General features: G+C 34.0%; 1 protein-coding gene across 1 annotated transcript in view; it reads left to right on the top strand.

Annotated features, from left to right (window-relative positions):
- LOC100917022 (1-phosphatidylinositol 4,5-bisphosphate phosphodiesterase epsilon-1) overlaps positions 1–14,067 on the top strand; it is a 204,035-nt gene that overhangs the window by 113,731 nt on the left and 76,237 nt on the right. The window contains 7 exon segments of the mRNA XM_023495065.2: positions 1,727–1,844; positions 2,956–3,112; positions 8,264–8,386; positions 8,495–8,631; positions 11,522–11,760; positions 12,582–12,643; positions 12,739–12,904. Of these exon segments, the coding sequence (XP_023350833.1) occupies positions 1,727–1,844; positions 2,956–3,112; positions 8,264–8,386; positions 8,495–8,631; positions 11,522–11,760; positions 12,582–12,643; positions 12,739–12,904 (1,002 nt within the window).

Raw genomic sequence — 14,067 nt, forward strand, 5'->3', positions numbered from 1 at the left:
GTTTGAGATGCCTTTGGGCCACCCTATTTGAAATATCTAGTAAGGAGTTGGTAATTCAGTACTGGAGCTCAGAAGAGAAATATTAGCTGGATGTGTAGATCTGAGAGTCATCTGCAGAGATGATTAAAGCTATATTAGCTTATGAAAAGCCACTGAAAGCTTATCAAGAGAAGAAAAGACTTGTGCCAAAACCTTGGGTTGTACCCACCATAAATGGTCATGATAAGAATGATGTTCCAGAAAAGGAAGGTGTCATCAGACAAGTATGAATACAACCAAGAGACAACAGTGTCCTGAAAAAAAAAACCATAGGAAAAAAAGAATAAACAGGAAGAAAGGGTTGTCCACCATATCAAAGCTAGAGTTGTCAGGCATGAGGACTGAGAAAAGCCCATCAGGTTTAGTCAGGTAAAAAGATCAGAAGCCATAACATCAAGTATTAGAAAAAAAGAAAATTAAAAGGGAGGCATCAAATATAGACAGTTTTTATAGGAATTTGACTGATAAATGGAGGTGACATAGAGAAGAAAATAAATTATAGAGAAGGCATAGTATACTATGGGATTTTCAAAGATGAGGAAAATTGAATATTTTGTTGTATGGCAAAGAAAGAACAAGAAATTGGACAGATAAAATTTGGAGATAGAAAAAGAATAATTGTAGAGACATTTTGCTGGAGGTAGAAGGGAAAAGAGTTGCAAAAAAGCACTTCCCCTCTTTTCAGAAGTGGGAGAATATAGATATTGAGCTCCTCAAGAAATTAGGCAAAATGATCTAGGGGCTCATTATATAAACAGAATTTTGAAAGGAAGATCTGTATTGAGTGAATCTTAGAGGAGGAAAAGATGTTAAGTGATGATGGGAAGAGATAGTCTGAAAGTGGTGATATAGATCAAGCAATATTATTTTTCCTCTATACCATATTTTTGAGTCATTCCCTTTAACGCCAATATACATTTGAGGAACAAAAAAAAATACATTCATAGAATGTATATATAAAATCTAACTCTTGATAGTTTCCCTGAGAAACAATCTCATAAAATCATGGTTAGTTTTCAAGGAGGTGACACAAGTCTTTCTAATAATATAATTACAATAGTATTTTATAAGCTGCTACAGATTAAGCCAAGAAATTAATCTCCATATATAAAACTTCCTATTTTGTAAATTCAGTTCAGTTCAATTTATTAAACATTTATTAAAAACATATCCTGTGCAAAAAGACACTGGTGATCCAAACTCTCTTGAGAATACAAACATTACTCTCAAGAGGTTTACAAAATGAATGTATAGTGAGAGAAAAATGTATACAAATAACTATAATACAGGGGATCATAGAATCATAGGTTTAGTACTGGAAGAGACTACAGAGATCATCTAGTCTCCTCATTTTCAGATAAGACAACTGATTCCCAGACAGGTTAAGGGACTTGGCCAAGGTCATACAAGTAGTAAGAGCACAGCAGGAATTGAGCCCAAGTCTTCTAATTCTAAAATCAGCCCCAGTCATGAGGAGATAGAATAATCAAGAACATCTCAAAGAAAGAATTTGAAACATTTCTTGTGCAATAGAAGTCCACCTTTAAAGCAAAGACTGTGGAAGGCCATGATGAAGATTCCAAAGATGACCTAAGCTTCAAGGGATGGTCCAGCAAGGAAAACTGGGATAGACTAGACATGGTTCCAAGGAAAAGGAAGAGAAATATTCTGTATTCTCTGTTTCCAGGGTGAAAGTGGAGAGGGTACTGATGATGAGATGGCCACACGAAAGGCAAAAATGCATAAGGAATGCCGTGGCCGCAGTGGCTCAGATCCTCAAGACCTTAATGAGCAAGAAGAATCAGGTAAAAGCCATGTTTTCATTTTCTAAATCTAGGTCATAGTTGATTTTTTATTTTATAATAAATAGAAATTTTGTTTTGTATTATTATGCTACCTTAAAGTACCTTATCTCACTAAAATGGGCCAAGTTTTCTTTTCTATTTAATGTAGTTTACTCCCAAAAAATGAACAGTTGCATTAGAACTTTCCTTTATTGAATGTAGAAAATGTTCTTTTGATGATAAAGGACACTTGTCATAAATCTTGGTTTCATTTTTTAACAGCTTTTACCCCCAAACACATGCAAAGATAGTTTTCAACATTTGCCTTTGCAAAACTTTATGTTCCAAATTTTTCTCCCTCCCTCCCCCTCTTCCCTTTTGCTTTCGAGAGCAAGCAGTCCAATACAGATTAAATGTGCAATTCTTCTAAACATTTTCATATTTTTATGCTGTGCAATGTTGTGTAATCTGATCAAAAGAAAAAAAAAGCAAGCAAATAAACACCACCACCAACAAAGGTAAAAATAAATACTATGCTTTGACCCATATTCAGTCTTCATAGTCCTCTCTCTGTATATGGATGGCATTTTCCATACATCTACTAGTATTGCTTTGGATCATCTCATTGTTGAAAAGAGCTACATCCATCAGAGTTGATCATCATGTAATCTTGTTACTGTGTACAATGTTCTCTTGATTTTTCTCACTTCGTTTAGCATCTAGGCTTTTCTGAAATCAGCCTAGTCATCATTTGTTATGGAACAATAATGTTCCATTACCTTCTTATACATATATTATTCAGCCATTCCCCAACTGATGGGCATCCACTCAATTTTCAGCTCTTTGCCACAACAAAAAGGGCTGCTATAAACACTTTTGCATATATGGGTCATTTTTCCTTTATTTAATAATCTCTTTGATATACAGACCCAATAGAGACACTCCTGCATCAAAGGGTGCAAAGTTTTATAAATTCCGTTGGTTTCATTTTTTTAAAACATAAATAAAAGATAGCCTTTAAGAGGGATTCTGATTTTATATTTGATATTATGGTATTATTATGAAATACATATTGATGAAATATATAACCTGTGACAGTGTGTATTTTATTTTCCTTCCTATACTTTTATAGATCAGAATGTTATTATTAGTCCCTGTAATAATCTGCCATCCAGGAGAGCCAATTCTTTGACTACAGCTGGATCTCCTAACTTGGCTGCTGGAGCAACTTCACCAGTCAGACCACTTTCCTCTCCTGTATTGTCACCTTCAAATAAGAATCAGCCTAAGTAAGGAAATTTTCTGTTGTAAAATAGATTCATTTAATTGTACTGTTTTGTTTTTTAGATTGTTCTTTTTGAGATGACCCTGTAGAAATTCGATTCACAAATTTAAAAACTAAATTCCCAAGTGTTATTTATTTCATTGAGAAAAGCTTCTTGATTTTCCTAAGTATATATTCTTCTGTATTCCTGTGGTATCATGTTTTAAAACTAATTTTACTAACCTACAAAGATGTGATAGAGATAAACTAGGTTTCTAATTTCATAATACGAAATAAATCATATGATTTCTCTCAGTCATTCAGTACAATTACTTATAGATATGTTATATGTATAATATATGCAATACTTTGCTCATAGTTTGCGTGACTAGGAGATTGAGTGGTGAAAGAGCATTGTATTTGGAACTTGAGGACCTTTTCCTTCTTGCCAGAAATCCCCCAAAACTAAAAAGAGAGAACAAGACAAATAACTTGGAGATTTACCAACTAAAGCTTTGAGATTTGCTGGTTGGAGAATGCCTAGGTCCAAAATTCTAGGGCTGTCTATAAAGTAATGAGAAAGGGATTCTGGCAGGTGATAGCAAAAATAATGTCATCTGATTTTACTTTAAACTCGGGACTCAAAATATTCTTGATTCAGTACCATTTCATTTGATTTCACATATATGTGCACATGCAAATATACATAATGACTTTTTAAACCTAACATTGATTTAAAAATTTTTTAAGTAATCAAATGAGTTAACTTAATTTTAGTTATTATCATTGTGATCTTAATCATGAACAAACACAAGTATTTTAGAGTACAAAACAAGAAAGAAATTTGTTTAAGGACTATTAACTTCTTATCCACATGGTTCTTTTTTTAATAAGTATATTGGAGCAGGGATAGGCATTGGACTTATGGACTTAAGGATATGGACTTATTAGTATAGAAAACTCCCTCTACCATTGTAGGGTAGCCTCTTCTGTGTAATTGAAAGCCCTAGAGAGATATTTTGTCCATTGTCCTCCAGGCTGTCATGTGGACAGAACTAGGGGGGAAGAATGGGACACTAAGACTTCTTGACTCCAGGGTGGGAGGTAGGGGAGGGGGGAGAAAGGGAGACAGAGACAGACAGTCATTACAGAGAGAAAGAGCACTATCCATAGATGTTGGAATCCTAGTGTTAACTCAACTTGAAACAAGGTACTAAGTGGAACTGAGAAACAATGCTTGTGTTCACACTTGTACTCACTGGAGTTCACACGTTTGGGAGATTTCAGGGTTTAGTATGAGATATCTGAATTCACACCTCCCTTGCATAATCCCTCTCTCAGAAGAGATCCTATATAAGAAACAAACAGAGGCTCTCTCGGGGAGTTGAGCTGAAAACACTGAGAGAAGAGTTCAGCTGAATTAGATTGGAGAAGGGAGCATCAGTTCAGTTGAGGAGAAGCACACTCTCGGAGGCACAACCAGATTCAGCACTCTGGGAGATTGGAGAGCCAGAAGCCCTCTCTCGGAGGCAAGAGAGATTCATTCCATCTGGAGGCTGAAGAAAGCAGAGGCAAAGGACAAAGCTGCAAGAGCTCTTAGAACCAAGGAGAGAGAACAGAGGTAGAAGCAAGGGACAAACTGCAAGAGCTCTTAGAACCAAGGAGAGAGAACAGAGGTAGAAGCAAGGGACAAGCTGCAAGAGCTCTTAGAACCAAACAGAGAGATAGGCCTCTGAGCTAACCGGGCCCATGGAAAGAGACAAGACTTGGAAGGAGAAAATAAATGTTTGCATTTTATCAGCTGACTGCATTTTGGGTGATTATTTACTTGTAACTGAAACTAAGGCTGCCTCCAGAAAACCTCCCCGAGAAACCTGCTCCCCCAGAGAGAACCATTATATTATTTTAAAGAAGAGAAAAACGCCACACATAGATATCATTGTACAAGACAGGAACAGTTCTAGTATTTGTGTCCCTTTCTGCACTTCTTTGCTTTCTGTTATAAATTTTTTTAAATTTTTTATTTAATAGCCTTTTATTTACAGGTTATATGTATGGGTAATTTTACAGCATTAACAATTGCCAAACCTCTTGTTCCAATTTTTCACCCACCTCTTACCCCCACCCCCAACCCTCCCCTCAGATGGCAGGATGACCAGTAGATGTTAAATATATTAAAAATATAAATTAGATAACAATAAGTATAATGACTAAACCGTTATTTTGCTATAAAAAGAATCAGACTTGAAATATTGTACAATTAGCTTTGGAAGGAAATAAAAAAGGTGATAAATATAGGGATTGGGAATTAATGTAATAGTTTTAGTCACTCCGAGTTCTTTCTCTGGGCATAGCTGGTTAGTTCATTACTGCCCATTGAAATGATTTGGTGATTCATTGTGAGGATGGGCCAGGTCCATCAGAACTGGTTACAATAGTATTGTTGTTGAAGTATATAAATCTCCTGGTCCTGCCTTTTCCACTGCATCGTTGTGTAAGTCTCCCCAGGCCTTTCTGAAATCATCTGTTGGTCATTTCTTACAGAACAATAATATTCCATAATATTCATATACCATGATTTATTCAGCCATTCTCCAAGTGATGGGCATCCACTCAGTTTCCAGTTTCTAGCCACTACAAAGAGGGCTGCCACAAACATTCGTTCTGCTATAAATTTTTAAAAAGCGTTTATTGATGCTCTTTTATGCACATTTCTCAGTAACCAAAAGTTTATCTCTGTCCAAACAAAAAGCCTTTGCTTTTATCAAAAATTTTGTTTTAATTTTTTTTAGATAACTAATGAGAACCTCAGGGTGTCACAAAACCAAAGTAAAGTCTCACTTCACTATACATTTTTAATGCTCTTGAAAGGTAAAGTGTGTTAAGAAAATATTTAAATACTAAATTACATTTTTCCCATTGACTTCTATACAATTTTGAAGATTAGTTTTGATAGGAAAAAAAAGTTATCTCAGATACCACAAAAACCACACTTCAGTGCCCTGTGCTCTTCTGAGAACTGTCTGCTTTTAGAATGGGTAGTTTCTATGCATCTAAATTTTCCACACAACCCTTTGAGGATGTCAGTCAGATTGATAATCAGTGCATAAATAACTAACATATTCATTTGAAAACACATGACTAGTTAGTTAAATACATCAAAAAAATTCATTTCTATTCCATTGGCCTTAATTTCTCTATCTGTCAAATGATCCTTCATAAGGGTAGTTGTGAGGCTCAAAGTAGATCATGTGTTTAAAACAATTTTAAGAAATTCTAAAGTGTCTTGTAAATGGTCAGTATTAAATGTCTATGAATTGGAATACAGACCCGTGCTATCTGAAGAATTTTTTTAAAGTTTCAGCAACTTCAAGTAATATATGTGTTCTGTAGCAGCATGGCTCTTAGAGCTACCATGTAGAAATGTTGGGTTAATTAATGTTGTCATTACATTATAATAAGAATGTTTAATTAAGTTTAGCAAATGTATTAAGTTCCTTCTCTGTGGAGACATACTTATTCTAAAAATGAGGGAGATGTGAAGATGAGAAGTCTATTCATGGAACAGATATCTGATAAGAAAATATCCTATCTTGTTATTGAACAAATATAATTTTTGCACAACAAAATGTTTGAACTCATACTGACCAAAGATTGCAACTTTTACTAATTTTTAAAACTAAATTAAGTTAATAGACTATTTTGACATTATAGAAATGTAGCCATGAGATGATGCAGAGTGTGTGTGTGTGTGTGTGTGTGTGTGTGTGTGTGTGTATCTCTTAGGTATCTCTTATTTTAATGTCTTTTTGAGTAGCATGAAGCACTCTTTTACTTTTATCACATAAAAGCTTGCTTACTCATCTGGTTGTATATCTTTGAGAGCCTTGATTAGCCAAGTTGCTTAGAGCTGAGCTTATGGACAGGATTTTCGGAACTCATGATTGTTCTTATAGATAATTTGTCCTTAGGACATACATATTCAGCACATTCAATGGCCTGAGTCAGATAGCTGTTAGATGGAGGCAAGACCTATAATAAGCAGTTCATTGTAATTAGCCTAAAGATGATGACATGTGTTTATCAATTCTATTATTTCAGAATTTGTCAACATTTTAGTGCAGATACTAATAATTACTCTAAGAATGACTTTGGAAGACACTACGGTTATGTTAGAGTTAAAGGGTGGAAGTGAGTCTAAGCCAAATCCCTTACAAAAGTTACTAAAAAATAATAAAATAGTCTTGAATTTTTAGCATGCAAATCATAAAGGTATATACATGAAACTATTTTAAGAGAATTGTTCCAATTGTGTCTTAAAATTTTTATTATTCAGAGTTTTGTATGCCTCCTGGACTAACTTCCTATATCTGAAAGGTTGCTGTAAGTTATTAATAATAAGAAATATGACAAAAGAAATATAAATCAAAATAACTGAGTTTTGAACTCATACATAGCAAATTAACAAAGATTATAAAATTTGAAAGTAGTGTTGGAGGGATTACCAAAAGACAGGATCCTAATATACTGATAATAGAGTTGTGAATTGGTCTAATCACTGTGGAAAAAATTGGAATTATGCTATAAAAGTTTTTTTAAACTGTCCATACTTCTAATTTAAGATCTCACTACTAACTCACATACCAGGTCAAAGAAAAATCCCACATACACCATAACATTTATAACAGCACTTTTTGTGTTAGAAAAGACCTGGAAACAAGATAGAGATTGTTTCTTATGGTTCAGTAACTTTGTATTACAATTATGAAGGAGCATGGATTGTAATGAACAGAAACAAAAAATAAGAAACAGGATGACCATATTTATAAAACAAAAAGATTCCTCCAAATAACTTGAATGTTGTGTAAGTTATAATGAGCAAGTTTGGCCCAGGAAAAAAGTGGAAAAAAATTAACTCGCTCCCTTTGTTATAGAAGACTGTGGGTGTGAATTATTATTACATTATGAGTAAAATGTAAACTAGTTTTGCCAAATTGCTTTTTCCCCCCTTTCTTTTCTAAATCTTTGTTACAAGATCTATCTCAGTGGATTGGAAAGGAGGAGTATATTTAGAAATCAAAAGATATCAATAAAAAGTAAGACTATTTAGAAAATGAGCTATGCTAAAATGTCAATGTTTATGTTTTGAATAATTATAGTAATTTCTTTATTCTAGTACATGGAGCAGCAGTAGTTGGCATGGCCGAGTTAAAGGTGGACTGAAGGGATTTCAAAATTTCATGGTTTCAGATAGTAACATGAGTTTTGTTGAATTTGTAGAGCTGTTCAAGTCATTCAGGTAGGACATAATTTGTTTTTTTTTCTTTCCACATCAGAGCTTTTATGCAATACTAATTACAAAGCATTTTTATTTTTATTATTATTATCATTATTATATTATTCTCAGTGTACGAAGTCGAAAGGACCTCAAGGATCTTTTTGACATCTATGCTGTACCCTGCAGTCGATCAGGATCTGAGTCTGTCCCACTCTATACAAACCTGAGAATTGATGAAAATACCAGTGGCCTTCAGCCTGATTTAGGTGAGTTCTGATGTTTAAAAAAAAAACAAACTCAAAATAACAAAACTTATCCTTATTTGAATATATGCTAAAATTTAATAATTAATTCACAGAAAAGTCATTCATTCTATTTCAAGATATTATTGATATATGTGAATTAAAATACTCAGAGAAACAATGTAATACAGAGTGTTATGCTGGAAATTAAGAACATCTGTATTCAAATGTCATTTCTAATACTTACTGGCCAAATGACCACATTATTTAATGTATCTGAGCTTAAATTTCTTCATCTGTAAAATAGTTCATCTGTAAAAAAGAATCATAGTAATAATACTATTTCAGAAGGATGTAAGATTCAGATGTGGTCGTGAAATCAAATACTTTGCAAGCTCTACAGTGCTATAAAAATGTCATTATTATTTAAAGAATAATATAATAAGCAGCAAAGATCTTAAATGTTATTTAATCGGACCCTTGCCATCAATTAGCCAGTCAACAAGCATTTATTGACTACCTAAAAGGCAATTAAAATGCAGATGCAAAGAATAAAATGGTCCTTCACTGTCAGTCTGAAAACTCAAGAAGATTTTACTATCTAGTCCAAATCCTGCCTTTAATGATAGCAGTAGTAATAATAATATTAGCCAGCATCTATATGGGGCTTTAAGATTTGCAGAGTACTTGATTTGTATTGTCTCATTGCCCTCACAATAGCTCTGTGAGACAGGTGCCAGTATTTTCCCTATTTTACAGATGACAGGAATCTGAAAGCCCTCATGTGATTGGTCAAGGAGTAGAACAGGTAAGTGTCCAAGGGGAGACTCAAACCCAGGTTTGTCCTGACTCCACAAATTTTAGTTTTCTGTCCACTAGAGCACCTTGTCTTAATCTCAGTGGAAAGAGTGATAAATTCTTTCCTTTCACCCTCCTTCATTATATATATCATATAACAAAGCCCTTTACATACAGTATTGTCTTTTTAATACTAAGCTTTTTTAAATCTGTTTTAAGCAGGTCCTCCCAGGGACCATTTTATAAGCTCCTCGTCGTAGGACGCTGGACTTGGAGTCAGGAAAACTTGGGGTCAGATCCCACCTCAGACACTTACTAGCTGTGTAAACCCTAGTAAGTCAGTTTTACATAATCTCTCTGTGCCTCAGCTTCCTTATTTGTAAAAGTTAGGGTTTCACACTGATGGTAGACAACAAGCATTCCTTAAACATTTACTGTGTGCCAGGTACTGTGCCAATCAAAGTGAGAAAAGAAATACAAACAAGAGGAAAGAGAGCCCCTATTCTCAAGGAACTCACATTCTAGTAAGAAAGAGACCCCCAAAAGGCAAAGAAGGTGGGGAAGAAGGCAATACCCATGTGAAGGCACATTGTGGAAATTCCAAAAGCTAGAAGCTGAGTCAGGAAGCATGACCAAGCTGGATTCCTTTCCAAAATGAAAGTTCCAGAAAGAATTCACTAATGGGAAAAGGAAGACTAAAGGAGTAGAATAATGTTCCAAAGTGAGAAGGCAGTTGAAGCATGGAGCCAAAGTTCAAATGACCTGTTAAGGTCCTCTCTACCTCTAAAGTTGTGATCCTGTGTTCTTCTTTGGATTGTATCCAGATTCAAACACAGATACTAAATTGAAGATATTATTTTGCTAAATTAGGATTACTTCACAATTTTTACAAATTATTTAGCTATTTATACATCTAGTCATAATGATTTTTTAATTTGGCCAGTGTTCTTATTGATTTATTTAATTTTCATCCACTGTTATTTTCAGATCTTTTTCTATGAGATACTCTCTCTATATATAACAGCAATATGGGAATATTCTGCATTCTCTCTTGCTGCAAAATATTAAGTTGTGTAGAAATTCAAGCATGTTCTCATGAACCCAAAACCATTATGGCCTTATTTAAAACAATGAAAGGATTCATTAATTACAGGAGTGCAAACTGAATTCATACTCATTTATTTGTTCATTTTTTACTATTGATGATTTTAGTCATTGATATTTAGTTTTTAAAAAGCATTAAGAAACTAGGTTTATTTCTATTTCTTTCAAGGAGCTTCATTTGGACGATGAACATGATTGGGCTAGATGATTTCTTTGTTCTCTTTAAGCACATTGGAAGGAAGGGAGAGAGGGAGCAACAAGTGTTTTATTAAGCATCTGCTACATTCTGTCAGTTCATGAAATATGCATAATTATGTTTTAATCAAATTTATTACTTCATTTTAATAAGGTAGATAAATTGTGATTTGAGATAAATAGAATTGCAAATAAATTGTGAAAGTAAGATAAGTAGATAAATAGAAAACGAGAGAGAGAGAGGCAGACCGATAGATTATTTCCACATATTTTTAAAAATAAGTTGTTTTCACTGAATGCCAGACTCCATGTTCTGCTAACATTCTCTCACTCAGTTCCTGACTTCATACTTTTTGCTGTTCAGGTGTTTGCAAGACATTCCCACTAGAACATAAGCTCTTCAAGAGCAGAAACTGTTCAATTTTGTTTACTTTTCCCACAGTGCTTGGCTTATAGTAAGCATTTAATAAATGTTTGTTGAATTAAATTTGGACCAAAGGCCCTATAGTTATCCTAGAGTTTTAAAGAACTAACATTGCATCCATTTGGTTAACTACCTAAAAAGAAATATTCTAGTCTTAATAATTTTGTGGGTTGAATGCAAATCCCCCCTCCCTCACTTACTTGGATGACCTCATGTCAATCAGTTAATTTATCTGGATCTCATTTCCCATCTTTACAATGAGAGGATAAGATGAAATGATCAGTGAGGTCCCTCTAGGTCTGCATCTATGACCTATGAATTCAACTTCTCAATCAGTTTTTTGAAATTCATTGGGTGTTTCTCTTCAGGTTTAATGTGTTGTTTTTGTTCTAGATTTGTTAACCAGGAACGTGTCTGACTTGGGCTTGTTCATTAAGAATAGGCAACAGTTATCAGACAACCAGAGGCAGATATCTGATGCCATCGCAGCTGCTAGTATTGTGACTAATGGTTCTGGAATAGAAAGCACCACGCTTGGTGTCTGTGGGGTTGGCATATTACAGCTGAATGACTTTTTAGTGAATTGCCAAGGGGAACACTACACTTATGATGAGATCCTCAGCATTATCCAGGTATGTGTATTTGAGTCTTTTTTCTCTCACTCACTAGAATCTCAGAGGTTTTTTTTAAAATTTCTCACCAGTCTTTCTGTTCTTCCCCACAAAGTTCTACAGTGTGGAGGGAAAAATAAAAACCTCTTAAATACCAAGCATATAAGCTACCTTTCTTGGTCTTATCCATGATTAGCACAATTCCTGGCACATAGTAAGCACTTAATAAATTTTTTGTGACTATCTAACCAACCTCTAAGAATCTGACCAAATCCCAGAGAATATCTTCTTATAAGCACATGCTCACTGTTAGAAGTGAATTAAAATTTAACCATATTTGAAACAGAATTTATAGATTAAATTAGCATAAAAAGTCAAAGATAAGCAACCTTATATGCAATAAATTTTGGACTGAGTGCTCACTTCTGCATAATGTGATTATATCAGACTCAGTGTAATCAGTCCAGATTCATTGATCGATAGCTAGCAGTTAGATATAACCATGTGGTGTGATAATTGACATTACGCAATCAGGACCTGATACATACAGTAATTTAAGTAAAAAGTAATAAGGACCTGTACTGTGAGATAACTGTGAATGAAGATAAGAAGTGAAAGTTTGGTTAAAAACCTTTCATAGATTCTGATTTTATTTTGCATTTCTATACTCACTCTTCTCTGGATTTTTAGAATAGAATATTAATGTAATGAACTCACATATAAATTTCCTTATTAAAATATTATATTTTACAGTACATATTTTTAAAAATGAGTTAAAGTTTTTGGTTCCATTATGCTTATTCTTCTTGTTTCAAATTATGTGGTCTTTATGTCCCCTACAGAAATTCGAGCCTAGTGTGAGTATGTATCAGCAAGGTCTAATGTCATTTGAAGGATTTTCCAGGTAATTGATTTTTTGTGATTATTTCTTCTTATCTTATAATTGCATGGAGTTTGTTTAGCTAAATATTAATGGTAAAATATAATGTTTTGACATAGGTTTCTGATGGATAAAGATAATTTTGCTTCCCAAAATGATGAATCACAGGAGAATGTTAAAGAATTGCAGTTACCACTCTCCTATTATTACATTGAATCTTCACACAACACATACCTCACAGGACATCAGCTTAAAGGAGAGTCCTCAGTGGAGCTATATAGCCAGGTATACAGAATTTAACTTAGTTCATGGTTTTCAGTATGAGACTGTTTGTTTATTTAAACCAAAAATCATTTAGACTGACCTTGGATTCTTTAAACTTGTTGCATATTCTAAGCCATTGCATGTCAAGTCTAAAGAAACATGTGTGGGAAAACTGTTTATGCACACAGTTGTTTCCAGCATTTTTCTTGATTCATACTTAAGCGTTATTCTTTAACAAAAAAAGACATTTGTTTTAGATTCATGGCTTTTAGATACTAGTTTATCTGCCCTACCCTTCTAAAATTAGACTTTCTCATGGGAAAAATATCTAATAGCTTAGCTAAATGTTAAATAAATCATTATATTATAAGGGCAAAATAGAAAATGAAACTTTACTAAAATTTGATTCAAAGAATATTGTTTGTATTGCCTCATAATTTGTTAGACAATCTATTACTACATTAACTGATTTGAAAAAAAAATTTTTGTCTAGAGAAGTCTGCTGCTTCAGTCCTGCTATGTGACCTTTAGGTTTCTTTATGCTCTCTAGGATTCCTTCTAGCTTTAAATTATCTGTGACCTAAGATCTATTCATATAAAATTGTCTAATAAAAAATTGTGTATTCCAAACCTGACTTTCTATTAATTTTCATTATAAAATTAAAAGCTGTGTCATCAAAGAAAAATAAGTCATCCTAACACATCAAACCAGAGCTGATGTGTTCCGTACTTCCATTTGCCTATAGTAGCAGTCACCAGAACATTGAGACTAGCTAAAATTTGTCCTAAGTGTTCAGCCTCCTTCCTCCAGTTACCAAAGGAAAACAAGCTACCTTGACATTGTGAATTAGTTAAGCAAAGTTTAGTAATACAGTGGTTGTCATCTGTGGGATGAAATGAGGGTTTTTATTTACTCTCTTACTTCCTTCTTCTCCTGGGGCTTTTCTTTAGACAAACAGCACTAAATGAAGCAACTGTGATATGCCCTAAAGGAATCCTGCCCTGGTCATGTTGATGGTCAACTTTTGCATTTCTGATTGATGATTTCTATGGGCCCTCAGCAGGACTCTTATTAGTTCTGGTTGAAGAATGAATGTTCTCTGCCTTAAGTTCCTGAGGACAGGATAATTTCTTTACAAGGCAGCCCTGGTTTGCTTGTGAAAAGCTAGCCCTGGCCTAGTTAA

The sequence above is a fragment of the Sarcophilus harrisii genome, chromosome 2 (genome assembly GCF_902635505.1).
Source record: "Sarcophilus harrisii chromosome 2, mSarHar1.11, whole genome shotgun sequence".
Taxonomy (NCBI): Eukaryota; Metazoa; Chordata; class Mammalia; order Dasyuromorphia; family Dasyuridae; genus Sarcophilus; species Sarcophilus harrisii.